This window comes from Globicephala melas, chromosome 9 (genome assembly GCF_963455315.2).
Source record: "Globicephala melas chromosome 9, mGloMel1.2, whole genome shotgun sequence".
In the NCBI taxonomy this organism is placed as follows: domain Eukaryota; kingdom Metazoa; phylum Chordata; class Mammalia; order Artiodactyla; family Delphinidae; genus Globicephala; species Globicephala melas.
Window position 1 is genome coordinate 61,391,382 of NC_083322.1, and position 16,864 is coordinate 61,408,245.

General features: G+C 40.8%; 1 protein-coding gene across 26 annotated transcripts in view; it reads right to left on the reverse strand.

Moving 5' to 3' along the window:
• ICA1 (islet cell autoantigen 1) overlaps window positions 1–16,864 on the reverse strand; it is a 150,894-nt gene that overhangs the window by 106,956 nt on the left and 27,074 nt on the right. For all 26 annotated transcript variants that reach the window (XM_070046368.1, XM_070046357.1, XM_070046373.1 and 23 more), the window contains 2 exons: window positions 12,565–12,688; window positions 8,421–8,619 (listed from right to left, as the gene is read on the reverse strand). In XM_070046368.1, the coding sequence (XP_069902469.1) occupies window positions 8,421–8,619; window positions 12,565–12,688 (323 nt within the window). The remainder of the gene's footprint in view (window positions 1–8,420; window positions 8,620–12,564; window positions 12,689–16,864) is intronic.

Below are 16,864 nucleotides of genomic sequence, written 5' to 3' on the forward strand. Positions count from 1 at the left end.
AAACACAATGTGATGAAACATGGAAATAATGAATTCATCCGAGAGATTCTAGCTGCTGAGGCACTGAGAAAGCCATGGTTATAAGGTTTCGATCTGGAACCTGATGGTTCTACTCAGTAAAATCTGTATGTTTTGTATATTATCATGCATGAAATTCTACAGACCAGGCTTGCATATGCCATCCAAGACATGTAAGTCTTAGGAAGAAAAGCCAGACGATCTTGCAAAAGGAAAACTATCTTTGGACTGGATCAGTTCACACTTTGACAATGAACTTTTGCCCAGAGTCCATTCTGAAACTTGAAAGTTAAGCAAGCTTTTCCTTCAAACAGTTAGAGAAATGCCATATGCAAAGATTTTATACTTCTCTCAAGACAGAGGGAAAAAATCTACTTTAAGCTGACACGTTAGCTTTTACGGTATTACATACGTTTATTTTTTTAAGAGTCCAAATATTTACCATTCTTATAGAAATTAGACAATATGAATTATGAATTATTTTTTAAAATAAGTGTATTATTATTATTATTTTGGCTGCACTGGGTCTTCATTGCTGTGCGAGGGCTTTCTCTAGTTGCAGCGAATGGGGGTTACTCTTCATTGTGGTGCGCAGGCCTCTCATTGTGGTGGCTTCTCTTGTTGTGGAGAACAGGCTCTAGGCGCACAGCCTTCAGTAGTTGTGGCACGGGGGCTCAGTAGTTGTGGCTCACGGGCTTAGTTGCTCCGCGGCATATGGGATCTTCCCAGACCAGGGATCGAACCCATGTCCCCTGCATTGGCAGGAGGATTCTTAACCACTGCGCCACCAAGGAAGTCCCTGAATTATGAATTAGGAATGTGCAGATAGTATCTTCCAAGATGATAACATCAAAATCAAATGACTCCTTGCTTGCATAGCCTGAGTCTCAATTTTATTCAATGGCAGGATTAAATAAAACACTAAAGAGAGATTATAACACTAAAAAGAAACTATATTTGTTTATTATGTATTTGGAATTAAAAGCAGGGTCTTGAAGAGTTATTTGTACACCAATGTTCGTAGCAGCCTTATTTACAATAGCCAAGGGATGGAAGCAACCCAAATGTGTCCATTGATAGATAAACAGATAAATAAAATGTGGTGTATACATACAATAGATTATTCAACCTTAAAAAGGAAGGAAACCCTGCCACATGCTACGACATGGATGAACCTTGAGGACATTATGCTAAGTGAAATAAGCCAGTCATAGAGAAATACTGCATGATTCCACTTATATGAGGTAATCTAAAGTAGTCAAATTCCTAAAAACAGAAAGTAGAATGATAGTTACCAGTGGCCGGGGGAGGGGAAAATGGAGGGTGGTTGTTTAATGGGTATAGAGTTTCAGGTTTTCAAGATGAAAAAGTTCTGGAGATCTGTGTACAACAATATGAATATACTTAACACTACTGAACTGGACACTTAAAAATGGTTAAGATGGTTCATTTTATGATAAAAACCCATCTTCAACATGTACTGGAGGTGCTTATAAATTAGAGGACAGCAAACACTTTTCTGTAAAGGGGCAGAACAAAAATATTTTGGCTTTGCAGACCATAGTCTCTGTGCTTAACTACACGACTCTGCCATGGAATGGTGAAAGCCACAGAAAACAAGTAAATGAATGGGCATGGTTGTGTTAACACTAAAAACCTTACAAAATCAGGCAGCTGGCCTGCGGGCCACAGGTTTCTGACCCTCGCGAAAGCATGAATATCTAAATAAGAGACAAATATTAACACTTTGTAAACGCCAAGCGCTCCTCTACCCAAGAATTAGGAGTGAAACATTCTTGTTTTCCAGAGTCCAAGATTAGAGCAACAGCAAAAGGCCCAAGCAAATGCAACAAGACCATAACTTGCTTGTAGTAGGAAAACACTACACAAAAGGACACGTTAGGGCTTCCCTGGTGGTGCAGTGGTTGAGAGTCCACCTGCCAATGCAGGGGACACGGGTTCGTGCCCCGAACCGGGAAGATCCCACATGCTGCAGAGCAGCTGGGCCCGTGAGCCATGGTCGCTGAGCCTGCGCGTCCGGAGCCTGTGCTCCGCAACGGGAGAGGCCACAACAGTGAGAGGCCCGCGTACCGCAAAAAAAAAAAAAAAAAAAGGACACGTTAGCCCTGCTCAAGTGTATATACTTCTTTACTGATGAGCTTAATGATTTTAGAGCTTAACGATTTAGAGGAAAACTACAAATATTACAGCTGGAAGAGAGCTTGGGGATCATCTAGTACCTACCCTCTCCTTGAGTGGAGGAGAAACTGCAACCGGCTTATTACCCCAATCGGAGCTGTCACAGCTGGTGTAGGCAGGGCTGGGAACAGAGCACACCGCCACCCCACTCTGAGGTCATGCTTCTTCCTCCTCTCTATTTCCAGTCACTAGCAGAAGCCAGCCAGCCATCAGCTCTGCAGGAATTAGCTGTTTCATGCATGCTTTTCCACATGGTCTTGGCTTAACCCTGAAACTAATTTTTGCTCTTCACCAAGTTCAGTGGAGAAAATCAATAAAGACATACAAGGCCGCAAAGGCCTCATCTCATGAAATTCAGAAATGAAAGCGAGGGCATAATGATCTGTTCCCTTCCCCGTCGTGCCATGTGAAAATAGCATGTTTTTTTTTTGGCATTTAGGTAGTATAAAGAAACAGCAACCCAAGGGTGGAGGCTAGCAGCTAGATTCAATCTTCTTGGGGACCACAAAAAACAGGCACCCTAGTTAAACAACCAAAACAAATAACAAGCACACATCAAATACCAACAAATGAAGATGGAGGGTTGTGAAACAGATACGCTAGTGTGTGTTAGTTTTACAAAAGGAACTTTCACCTCATCAAAGGACTCAAGCCAGTGCAGAGAATTTTAGAACCAGAAAAGACAGAGAGATAAGGGGTCAAATCCTCCCTCCGCTTTTATGTATGAATTGGGCAAAGCCCTGGGAGTCAAGGTACTGCCTTCACAGATACTTACTGCTGGTCTACTGTATGGACCAAATCCTGACATTTTCCACACTCGCTCAACACAACTTGCTGGGTGGAGCCCCGCCCCGCCCTTGGCCCTGAACAGAGGCAGAACACTGGGTTAAGCCTGAAAGCTGGATGGCTCAGGCAAAAAGGAAAGGCCTTTATTGCAGTACAGGGAGATGGCTGAGCAGTGACACGCCTGCGTTACTTGGCATCTCCAGATCCCATGGGACCTGCCCTCAATTGCTAAAAGAGCCCGACCTCTGACAAAGACCAATGATTTCAGCAGTAATTAATGATACTGTCAAATTAATTAACCCAAGTCTTTGTCCACAGGAAAAAAAAACTCTCTGATGTCAATACTGCTGTTTACTAGTCCTTGATCAAGCTCCACAGACCCAAACCTTCAGTGGGGACACAGGGACACCACTGACAGATGACTCTAATATGTCCGCACCTATTAAGCCACCACCATTTGTTAACAAACCTTCTCACGGTAACATACCCTTCGATAATATGTCTAGCGAATTCACAGCTCTCCAAAATCTAGCATTCTTTTAAATAGATACAAGCCTGAGAACACCAGTGGATCTTTCACATTCCCTACAATACCTTTTTGATACCCTTTTGAATTATGGTGATGAAACACAAGACAAATGCTGTAGGATTTCATTAAGCCACTTAATAAATGGCCCTCATTAAAACGCCAGTTCCCTTGTCCTTGTCTATAAGGACTCCAACTAATCCAAATGCCCACATATACATTTCCATATTATCACTTTAGAGGATTCAGAAATATTTTCTTACACCTAGCACAGCTTTTGTTCCATTTAGAATAATTACCCTCTATCCCATTTCTGATTTTCAAGAAAAACAAGACACTTAACTGACCCCAGGAGGACCCTCTCAAGGGCATCAGGCTGCAAAAGCCCGTCTGTGAGCTCACAACTTAAGCTGATGTAATCTGCTACAAGAAGCTGACTTCTATTTTTAAGTTATACCCTTTTACTCTGCCTTCAAAGGGCACATATATCACACGTTGTAACTGCTCATAAAATACTTTGTGGCCTCCTCTCCCATCCATTTCCCTCCTGGGGTGCATCACACTGTCAGGAGCGTTTCCAATGGCAACAGCAGCCCAGCCCTGCCCATTTAAATGCATCCACCATTTCCCATTATTTGGTCTTCAGGAGAAGAGCTACACACGGCCCCACTCTCCAGGTGTCTTGTTTACCATGGTAATTTTGACAAGGAACAGATGACTAGCAGGGTCCTTCTTGAGGGCTGAGATCAAGCTTTCCCACCTCTTTGTATTTCCATCCCCAAAGATAGGCACTTAATAAATGCTTAGATTCCATATATATGGAATCTAAGAAAAAAAAATGTCATGAAGAACCTAGGGGTAAGATGGGAATAAAGACACAGACCTACTAGAGCATGGACTTGAGGATATGGGGAGGGGGAAGGGTAAGCTGGGACAAAGTGAGAGAGTGGCATGGACTTATATACACTGCCAAATGTAACACAGTTAGCTAGTGGGAAGCAGCCGCGTAGCACAGGGAGATCAGCTCGGTGCTTTGTGACCACCTAGAGGGGTGGGAGGGAGGGAGACGCAAGAGGGAAGAGATATGGGAACATATGTATATGTATAACTGATTCACTTTGTTATAAAGCAGAAACTAACACACCACTGTAAAGCAATTATACTTCAATAAAGATGTTTAAAAAATAAAAAAGAAAAGAAATGCTTACTAATCTTGCCACCGAGAGCTCTGTCATCGGGCCCATGTGCTCAAAGGGTGCCAGAATGAAACCAGATCATTTGCTTTGTTTAATTTTAAGTTTTTCATTCATCATTTCGGTCATGCTCACTGCGTGTTATTTAAAAAGTTGCTTAGCATCTTGAAAACACTAGGAAAAATGCCTTGGTTGTAAGTGAAAGTACATTTGATCTTGCTCTTCATTTATTTATACTTATTCTGCTCATTTCTAAAAACGAATGAAGAGCTCTGTAATTAACGTGGTGCTGTTACTGAGTCTGGCGGAGGTCAGAACAGGACATTTATTTCTCTCCGGTCCACTTCCCTCTTCACTCCCTGGGTATCCCTGTCTCGTCTGTGGCTCGCCCAGCCTCAAGGCTTGGGCCCTTCCAATCCCTTCTCCCCACTGAAATCTGAGCGAGCTTGTGAGAACACAGATTGGATCACTCCCTTCCCCTTCTCAACACCCTTCATTCCCCTCAGCCCTCAGGGAGATGTCCCTTCAGCTGTGGTCTGCTTATCTGCCCCCCACCCCCTTTGCCTTTCACACTCTGGTTGCAGGGATCTAAAAGGAGCTAATCTCATCCTGTTTGCCTTCACCTAAAGGCCTTTGTCCACGTTGCTTCCTCAGACTGGCACTCTGCTCTGCTGTCCCTAGTCCCTCCACCCTGCTCCTTCCCTCTCATCCTTCAGGGCTAGTTTAGATGCCACTTCCTCCAGGAAGCCCGCCCTGGGTGTTCCTGTGGCACCATGTGCTACCTGAGACAACGGTTCACCTTACCACACCGTGTTTACTTGCTCTGTCTCCAAGTGACTGCCCGGGACAGCAGGGCAGCCTCTGTGTCTGCTCACTCACTACTGTATCCCGCTGCAGGTGGCCTGGCACAAGGTGGGCTTCAATATCATTTGCTGGATGAATGAATAAATGAATAAGTGCACACTAAAGGTTGCAACCAGCCCGGGGCGGGGCGTCACACTTGCCAAGTATGAATTAGAATGTTGTTTCCTCAGAAAGTATGAACCCAAAGAACAGAATTTAGTTCAGGATTCATCAGTTAGAATGTGAGGGAGGCAGCTGGCTCTGAGGAGACTAAATTCCCCCTCCCACGGTGACTCCAAAGGAGCTGGACCACTCTCCCAGAGGACTCAGAAAACACATTTCAGTAACACTTTCCTGAGAGATAAATGGAGACTCTGTTTAAAATGGAATCCCATTGGGACAAAACACTAAAGCTGACTCAAAGTTGAGATTCATGCTATGAACTCCATGCAAATAGCAACCTCCACAATTTAAATTCATTCCAAAGAGGGCAGCAAGCCACAAACTAATAATGCTACTTCTTACCTGCAAAACCGTATATATCAATTTCCCAAACATTGTAAGGTCAGTTGCATGTGGCGGGAAAGCTCTACAGGTGTGAGAAGGCATGAATCTGGCACTCAAATGCCATGGCTCGCTTCTGGCCATCTGATATGGGTGCTAACTTGGACCAGGTGCTGGGCTTGCCCTGGGATTGTGGCAGTAAAGAGAACTAACCGTGTCCCTGTCCTTGTGGAGAGTCTAGTCTAATCAAATATACACTTGAATACAGACTTCTTTTAAAAAATTATTTCTCTAAATTCTAAGTACACCATGTTCAGCTATTAAATTAAATCCAGCACACATGGGATTGTGGAGTAAGGCATTGCTTCAGCTACTTCTGCATGGCAAAGGATTTTTTTTATTTTTAAAAAACCCATATTTTCCAAAATCGACAGATTGATGACACTACAGAGTGGGTAATGTTTCAACATTCAAACCGAATGACAAAGGGCTTGGTTTATTTCATCCTTACACAGCTAGTAACCACCCTTCAAAACAAAACCAAATAAACACAATTTCATGTGAAATTCTCCTGCCTTCCAAAATAATTTTATGTTTACTTTATTACCTAGCACATAGAAAGTGCACAATAAATGTTTGTTGAATGAATAAATCACAGGAGAGTTGTTACTATGAAAATGCTTTCGTCGATTTTAGGTATGTTCTTTAATTCCCTTCCTTTTCTCTCTTAAAGAAAAAATTATGCATATTTTCTAGGATTCTGACTTTCATTTCCCTGTCTGATCTTGTGCTAGTTACTTAGGTATCGTTTTCCTCCTCTGTAAAATGAAATCTGTGTCTTGGTTATTGTGAGGCTTAAATGAGGTAACAGATAGAGAGTGACTGGCATCACACCCTGCAGATAATGTTGGGTTTTTTGTTTCCTTTTTCCTTTTTTAACCTTTCCACTCCATCCTCCTCCAACCCCCAAATAAAGTGTCAAAGACAAACCAAATTAACCAGCCTGATTAAAAAGTCAGGAAATTTCAAATGTAGCCTGGGCTTGCCAACATCTAGCGATCAACCTTTGAAAAGTTTTATTTACTATTTTGGGGCCTAAGGTTTTCTCTTTTATAGAATGAGTGAGTTTCACTAGCTCATCTTTAAGGAACTTCTCAGTTCCGATTTTCCACGAGCTCAGAAACCTGCCTTACTAAGGAATTGGATATTGCTAACACACTAATGCCATCTACGATCAGAAAGAAAATGGACTCTGAGTCCCTTCATAGAGATGGATTCTAAATTACAAACCAAAGTAAAACTTGCCTTTTAAAAGAATTTGTGTCAATCTAATACCTGGGTCAACAATTGGTGACCCTATTATTAAGCAACAGAAGGTCCCTCTTTTCCCCCTCTCCACACATTCCCCCCATCCTCCCACATCCCACACATCTAACCTCCTGCACACCAGCAGGGTTTCCCATTCACAGCTCTGCAATGATGTACTTAGAAATCTAGGTATTTTAAGCAATACCACAATTACAAATGGATCATTTGAAATGAGTTAGACAATTGACACAATATTATGTCAAACCTAACATTTGCTTGATTTTTTTGGTCTTTCATACCCTGAAATATATCCAAGTCGACCAAACAAAGACCTACCAAGGTTATACACACACACACACACAAATCTCGCTGCATTTTCATAAATATTCAGTGTATGACTGCCACCTAGTGGTGCAATGTATCCTCGCAGGACCAAATCTCCAAACAGCTAAATGAACACGGACACTTAAACACACAATGAAACATTGTTCCTCTGCTGCTCACCAGTCATTTCAGGGAAATTTAAGAGCATATCCATCTCCTCAGCTATCTATTTTGCCCATACAAATAGCTGAAGGGTCTGCTGCAGATGGAGTCAATGCCACATTATTTAATCCTACAACTAAACGCAACAAAGGTGCATTATTACTCTATTAATTTTAATATTCATTAGCAATTAAAAAGGATTTCCCCAATAGTCTGTTCTTACCTTCCGGTTTCATTTGGTCTAATCTTGATTTTTAGTTATGCATGAAGAAGCATCTACAAGTGACAGCCTTACAAAAAGTGCACATTACATGAAAATCTGACTTTAATTAAAACCAGTTACTAAATCCCAGCAATTTCCAGCTGTCTCTTCTATCTTATCCTTAGAGAATTATAGATCACATTAATTGGTATTCTGTCACGTAAAGAGACACCAGCAATGATTAATTGCATCCTTGGTGCTTTTGATTTACATCTTCTTTACTAGAGGGATTCAAATCACATCTCATTACCTTCCAGCAGGTACCCCTTTTGTTAACCCTCATGAAATCTCCTACCTTCCTGAACTTCTCCATTTGCTTGTAGAGGTCTGGATCAAGCTCCTGGGACACGTCCTTCATCCATAATAACGCCCCTCTGTATTCAGTCCGGCACTGCTCCATGCGGTTCACGGTCAGCCAAGTGTCCGAGATGGCCCGATGCCGGAAAGTCTCCACTTCTTGGTGAAAGCGACACAAAGGATTTCGCAAGGCCAACCTAGACAAGAGGGTAAAGCCACAATAGTGAAACTAAGAGGGCCAGCAATCTGAATCCTTGATAGTTTACCAGTCTTAAACTCATGAGCCTAGAATAGTGCCTGAAACATGGCCAAGGCTGCAGAAATACTTGCTGAACTATAACTGAAAAGTATGTGAGCTGATGAGTCAACCAGAGATGATTATCCATGTGCTGATCCCTTAGATTACTGTTACTTAACTATCACTGGGGAGTCTCTCCATCAGTATTGTTGGGGGTGGCCTCATGCCCGGGCAGAGTACTTCTTTAAAGCTGGAACCAATCTTGTGTTAACGGAGGAAGGTCAAGGCATGACTATTTCCCATTTCTTGGCCACTCCCTGCCCTCTGCCTCCCTGAAGCCTGGCTCTTTGGGAAGGCATGGATGTGTGCAGGATGAGGTCTCCCTGTCTAGGCCATTCTGGATTACTCTCCAAAGGCCAGGGCATCTGCTGCTTGCTTCAATAGTCACAGAGAATGAAGTACGAACAGAAGCATCTTTAAATGGTCTAGGAAGTGGGAGAAGTACATTTACTGAGGGTCTACTGTGTTAGGCACTTTCAGATAGGTTATGTGATTTGATTCTTATTTAAAAACAAAAAACAAACTTAAGGATACTACACCAGAAATGAATGTATATTATACAACGAAGTGGGTATAAAATAATTATAATACTGGTCATAACATACCATTATTTATTCAGCAAAAATTGTTTGATGCATATCAAACTTTGGATAAAATATTTATTTGGGAGGGGAAGGAGGATAGTGCTTCTTTCATCTTCCTCCCCCAAATGAGTAATGTCAGATGAATTATACTCTTAAAATACAGTAGTCTCCATGAAGCTGTGGGGCATAGGTTCAAAAAATAAAAGATTAGAATTTACGTCTCAATTTAAGTGCAAACTTGTTAAGGTGAAGGGAAAAATGGTGTCAGTGAGCTGAAGTCAGCTCTTGGCAGCTCCATCAATGTCTGAAGACATATGCAGAGCGCTCTAAGATTATAGATGGGGCAATAAACTGTTTAAAAGAAAAAAATTCTTTTTACTATTTTCTCTGGTTTTCCTCTTATCTGTAAAGCATCATTGTTAAATATTCAGCACTTCTCTAAAAATAGCTTGCTCACATCATCCTACCTAGATGTTGCAGGCTGTTTTCAAAAACATATTGTTGTGCCATAAAGTAAGCTTGTGTTTTATCACCATTGGATTAAATTTAATACTCACTTTTCATCAAACTGAATGGGCTGTTGTGGCAATGACTACCAAATAAGTCAGTAAAACAAATGCTGGTATGAAGGTTTATAAAATTGGAGACTTCTATTTAAAGAAAGAGTCCTCAGCTGTTCCTCTAAGAATCCTGTTCATTTCTGGTCTCCTTTATCTCTTCTTTTAGAGTTTGCCAATTTTTCTAAACTGGCTGAAACAGAGTCTTGTGAATAAAATATTCTTGATTTCTTTGACTGTTATAAAGTTAGAAACCTTTGAAGATATAATGACATGATGATAGGTGTTCAGATCTTGAAGAAAAGAAAGAGGCATATAAAGTCACCTCATTTTTTTCTGTAACTTGTTTCATATAAAATCAGAAAGGTGAAAACCCATTCACTTGTGGTATAAGGGACTGAGTCTAGACCAAGAAAAAATCCAATAACCGGAAACATCAAACTTCAGTGAAAGACTGGCCCACGTTTCCATTCACTAAAATCTACCCAATGGGAATAATTAATAAAGCACCTAAAGGTCTAATCCAAAGACGTTTTATTCTTTAGTAGGAAAAGGTAGAAGTGGACACTAGCGGACAGAGGGCTTGGGTTAAACGTATCATGGCATGCCCAGATAATGGAATAATATGCTATGGACGTTTTTAAAAAGGTATACATGGACATAAAAAAAGTTAGGATTATTTGAACAAAAAATCAATTGGCTAAATAATCAGTATGCAATACTATTCAAAAATTGTATGGTATGCTGCTGTTTATATTAAAAATATATTCTGGCAAATCCCAAATTATGTCCATTCGAGGTTTGAGAATTCAACTTTATGGGAGTTTTATGTAATCTTCTTACTTTCCTCATGTGCAGAGAGGTAGTTTGGATTTCATGTGCCTCATGAGCAGTTGAGTACCATGGAATCAGAGTCATCTTGAAGGAGGCCACCTTCCAAATTGCAAGCTGTCCAAGCTACATTAATTTATGGATACAGGGCAGTTTGCTGGTTTACAGTATCATTTACATTGTTTTGGTTGATTTCTTTTACTGTTTTTGTCTGTATCCAAAGGTTAGACTATATAAACTTAAGGTACCATATGTTCTGTGAGATAACTTTGTACAAAACTATGCAAGTGTATAACTGGATAGCAACATTATAAAATAATTATATGATCAGTAACAGTAACTCTTGTGGTGATTGTGTCCAAGGATTTGGCTTGTTTCCCATAAATGGATGGTAATCTTGGCATGAAGGTATGTATAAGAATTTTTCCCACTGAAATTAGTGATAATTATATGTATAATTTAAGAAATATATAATGCTTATATATTTATAAATAAATATATAAGAATTTATGAAAGATTTTTCAAGAATCAATGATCCTTGTAAGACTGGGGCAAGCGTATATGCATTGAAAGTATCTATCAAGGGGTTAAAAGCAAGTCAATCTCTATTAGCAAAATTTGGGTTGTTTTTAATTTTCTCCTTTTGGTCTGTTCCTGTTTTAAAATTTTTCTAGAATGAGTATGTATTATTTTTGCAAGGAAAACAGTTATAAATAAGATTAAAAGGTGCAATTAAAGATTATAAACCAACGCTTCTCTTGGAAAACTGGGGTAGAGAACTATTGGAAATTGTTGCATTCAACTATGAAAGTTGGGGTCCAAATGTCATTAGAGTGAACCAGAATGCTCAGGAGGGGGAACCACTGAAAAATGCACACGTTTGGTTCTCTTTCTTTCCACCCCACCTTTCTTGGATCTTCATAGGAACACCTGTATAACAGGTGGTGGCCTGCTTTTGGCCCACTGGGAGAGAAAGCAGTGAGGAAAAATTAACAGCAGAAGAAAATGTTGGACAGTTTGGGCGAGTGAAATTTTTGTGGCCCGAATATTTTTGGAGACTACCTACAAGCCTTATTTAGGTATGAAGTCTGCCTAATATTAGTGACTGACATTTTGGGGGGCTTGTTAGTTACTGGGGAAGGAGGAGGAGAGAAGGAATGTCACCTTCTCAGATACAAAGTGTGACTCTGTGCAGTGGCTCCTGTTTATTCTACATGGACCGTGAACGTAAGTTATGGCAGTGTTAAAAAAGAAATCACTGATCTATTACAATTTTCTCTTCACCAGAGCTTCTCAAAGTTGAGTGTGCATGGAAAACAACTGGGGACCCATTAAAATGCAGATTTGGATTCAGTAATTCTGGGGTGGGGCCTGGATTCTGCATTGCTAACAAACTCTCAGGTGAGGCTTTTGATGCTGCTGATCTAGGGTCTGAGCAGAACCGCGGAGGGCATCTTGAACAGCACCCCTCTCAAGCTAACTGCCCCCAGAGGGCACTCGGGGAACCCTTCTGCCTGGTCTCATTAGGCTCTTGCTTTAGTCAGCTGCTGGAAGGGGATTGGATGGATTGCTATGAAGAACACTGAAGGTCAAATATAAGCCTAGGATAGCACTCACAGTGACTGGTGTATAACTATAGACCAGAAGAAACAGAAAAACATTTTTTAAAAGTTAATAGGGAAGGAAAAAGATTATACATGTTATCTGAATCAGAGTTAAGTACGAACAGACTAACAACTGTGAACAGAGGAGCTCCTCAATCACAGGCAAGAGTCTTCTAAAGCCCAGTAGGAGGTTCCCTTCATGAATGAGTGGGTCCCAGGTTCTCAGGAGACCTCCCCCAACAACAGAGCCCCAGTGCAGGCCACACACCTTTGCTGGGAAGAAAAGCAGAGGGCCTTTCCTGTCGCTTGCATCATTTTTCCTGCTCTGGTTTTATCCTGGAAGCCTTGGGATCGGAGAAATTTTCCCAGTTCGTTTTCTTCTTGAGACAAGACTGATGGAGAAAAGACCAAAAGGAGTCATGAACAATGAACATTTTTATGACAGAGAGGAGAGAGACAAATCACAAGGTCCTCTCTCTTCTAGAGGCAAAAACGAGATGAAATTAAATCCAAGTGGAAGGCTACAAGGTAAGCCTCCACCGCATTTAACTTTCATGCTGTTCTTCCATTTACGAAACGAGAGATCAAATTCACTTGAGTGCATCTGTCAGTGCGTTTGGTGCTCTGTAATCAGAACCAGAAAATGACCTCTGTACTGAAAAGCGAGCTGATAATGTGCTGCTTCGAGCTGAAATAAAAGAGTTGGGTCTGTCAAGTATGACTGTGGGAATCTTTTGTGGCGGCCTATAATGTAGGGCCAGTTTCCCCCTATTATTCCCTCTTCCTGACTTTTTGATCCCTGCTTTCTGAGTTACATTCCACTTGATTGTAAAGCAATTCAAATACCTTATCCATGGCATAGGTCTTGGCTGGAGCAGGGGGTGGAGGTTGAGGGTATGTAGGTAATCAAGTTGGTGACTTGGTGGATTTTTAAAATGCAGGGCTGGAACACAATCTGAATTGCTAATGCCTAATCTTGACCTTACTCTTTGTTCTTATTTTATAAAATTGAGGTATAACTGACATACAACATTGCATTAGTTCCAGGCGTACAACATAATGATTCAATATTTGCATATATTTGGCCTTATTTTTTAAAGACAACCTCAGAGGGTGCTATTGGTGAGAAAGTGACTGGTACAAGCTCTCCACAGACTGATTTGGCAGTAAATATTAAAAAGTCAGAATTGTACACATCTTTTGACGTTGTACTTCTGTTAGGAGTAAACTACGTCCTGAGGAAGTAGTAAAAATGGGCACAAAGATGTATATACAGATATAATCATAGCCTAGTTATTTATAGTAACAAAACATTCTCTTTCCCTACCTTGGGGACTGATTTGATCAATGCAGTGCATCCACACAATGGATGCATGGGCTGCTAGGCAGCTACTGGTCCGAATACACATTCACCAACAGCTGAGCCACAGGCAAGCAGTGACATGGAGCTTCCCAGAATGGTTTTTCTCTGAACACAGACTTTGCTAGGGACACACTTTGAACACTACTCTTATTTCACATTTCTGTACTGACGCATTTACCAATCATTTGTCTCTAAAAATGCTTTCTAAATGCTACCAGGATTCTTGTCTGCTTTAATGAACAATCCAGACTTCTTTCAGAATGCATCCCATTCCTGACACTATCCCCCCAACAACAGCTGTAAAACATTAGCCAGGAACCAAGAATCCAAAAGTGAAGGTTAAAGCTACGACTGCTTCCTTATTAATTTGTGACTAGCTTACACTCAACATTCCACGGAGAAGAGGCTTTAGAATCCATTCTTCCTGATGGTCAGTGACTACCCTCCTTCCTCTTCTGTTTCTCAAAATCAAGTTCATTGGTTAAAGCCTAGCTCAAAAGCTACTTCCTCTGTGAAGCAGGTGATCCCTCTTTCTCTGTGACAGCAGCGCCCTCTCGGCACCAGGTACTGGGGTGTCCGTGGGTGGGCAACGTGTCTATCTTTCCCGTGAGAACCTAAGCTTTCTCAGGACAGGGACCTCATCCAAACTATGGATTCCCAAGACTGAGCATAGAGTCTTATTCAGTGCACTAATGAAATGCTTGTGAAATTGAACTAACTATAACTTCTGCCTTGTTATCGCTGTATACTCCACTCTAAATATTTATCTGATACTTATGTCCTGGTTCTAGGTAATTTTTTTAAATTCCTATAATTATATGAAGGTTTGTTGTTTTTTAATACCTTCCATTCTTCCTCCTCTCCACTTACTAATATGGGACTCAACTGCACAATAAGGAAAAATTTCACACTTTTGTTTATAACAGTATGAGGCTACTGTCACCTTTTTTACCTTGAAACCTCAAGTCACGTACAAATGAACACATGAACTTAAGGCTAGGAAGAAACCAATTCATGGTACCTGAATGACTACAAGGGTGGTGAAATGTACTCTTTCCTAAATAAACCTAAGTAGACTGAAGCACTTGAGAATCCATTTTTGGTTATTTTACACACTTGAGGATTAAACTTGGACTGGAAAGGCACGCTTCATTTTAAGAGCTGGAATCTGGTAATGGGCAGCGCTCCTCAGAGGGTGGTGGAAAAAGTTTGAGTGGCATCAGGCTACAGGTTAGATGACTTAGTGATGACTGTGTCATCTTCCAAGAAGGAATGTTCATTCCTTAATTTTAATTTTAAAACTCAAATACTGAAATAAATTTATAGAAGTTTAAAATTCAGGTGCAATACAGGTATCAGATAACTCAAATGTTTCTACTTACAAGGTTTCACTCAACTGGGACTTAATTCAGAGACAAATAAAAATCTTTTCATGTTTAACTCCTAATTAGATTTTCAGATGTGCCCTGATAAGGGAACCAAAGAACTACAAAACCAATTAGCTTGGCAGCATTAATTCACTTAGCACCAATTTATGGATGATCTCATATGTACTAGGCACTGTTCTTGACACTGGGAATAAAGAGATGGACAAGACACATGAGGACCCTGCTCTGATGCAGTTTATGTTCAAGTGGCAGCAGACAGAAAATAAAAAATACAAAACTCAAAACAAACTCAAAACACAAGAAGAAAAATACCAGATTGGGGGCGGGAGGGTGGCGAGTAAGAGAGAGTGATTGGTAGCTGCTTTGGGCTGGGTGGTCAGGGAAGGCATCTCTGAGCAGATGACCATTAAGCTGAGCTCTGAAGGATACAGGGCCACTAGAGACAATGAGGGCAGGGACATCCCAGATGGAGGAAACAGTGAGTGCAAAAGGCCTCAGGTCACATCGTGGGTAAGAGCAAAAGTGGCTGGAGAGGTGAACTGGGTCAGATTGTGTAGGAATTTGTAAGCCATGGAGTAGAAGTATACATCTTACTTTCAGTACTTATTGGAGGCTTTTCAGCAGAGAAGCAATATGATCCAATGTACATTTTAATTTATTTTTAAAAATAAATTTATTTTATTTTATTTATTTAGTTTTGGCTGCTTTGGGTCTTCCTTGCTGTGCGTGGGCTTTCTCTAGTTGCGGTGAGCGGGGGCTACTCTTCGTTGTGGTGACTTCTCTTGTTGCAGAGCACGGGCTCTAGAGCACAGGCTCAGTAGTTGTGGCGCACGGGCTTAGCTGCTCCGTGACATGTGGGATCTTCCTGGACCAGGGCTCGAACCCACGTCCCCTGCATTGGCAGGCGGATTCTTAACCACTGTGCCACCAAGGAAGCCCCAATGTACATTTTTAAGAAACCTTTATTTTGAAATAATTTTAGGCTGATAGAAAAAATTGTAAATAGGATACAGAGTTCCTGTGTACCCTTCTTCCCCTAATGTTACATAACCATGGTAGAATGATCAAAATTAGGAAAAAAACATTGGTACAATACCACTACCTAAACCACAATCTTATTGAATTTTCCTAGTTTTCCCATTAATGTCCTTTTTCTTTTCCAGGATCCCACATTGAGTTGTCAAGCCTCTTTAGTCTCCTTCAACCTGTGACAGTTCCTCAGGCTATTTTGTCTTTTATGACCTTGCCGCCCTTTAAGAGTACTGCTCAGGAATTTTGTGGACTGTCCCTCAACTTGGGTTTGTCTACTTTCTCATGATTAGACTGGGGTTACAGACTTGGGGGAAGGAAACCGCAGAGGTGGAGTGCCCTTCTTAGTGTTTCATATCAGGGCTACCGGAGATCAACACACATTATTACTGACGGTGTTAACCTCCATCATTTGGTTCATGTCATGTCTACTGGATTTCCCCACTGTAAAATTATGATTTTTTCCTTTTGTAATTATTAAAAATTTGGGGGGTAAATACAGAAGACTATGTAAAGGTCCAGTTTCTCCTCAAACTTTCACTCACTAATTAAAACATCTTTCAGTTAATCTTGACTGCCACAATTCTTACTGTGGTATTTACCTAATGGTGATGCTGTGGTTCCCTCATTCTTTCTAGATTTATTAATTGCAATTATTTTATAAGCAAGAACTGTCTCTTCTCCCCCATTTGTTCTTTTTTGTTTTCTTAGAAATAATAGCAGCATTTAATAATGTGAATGGATATAAGCTTAACACAAAAGTCAGATATATTTTTATTCTCCAGCAG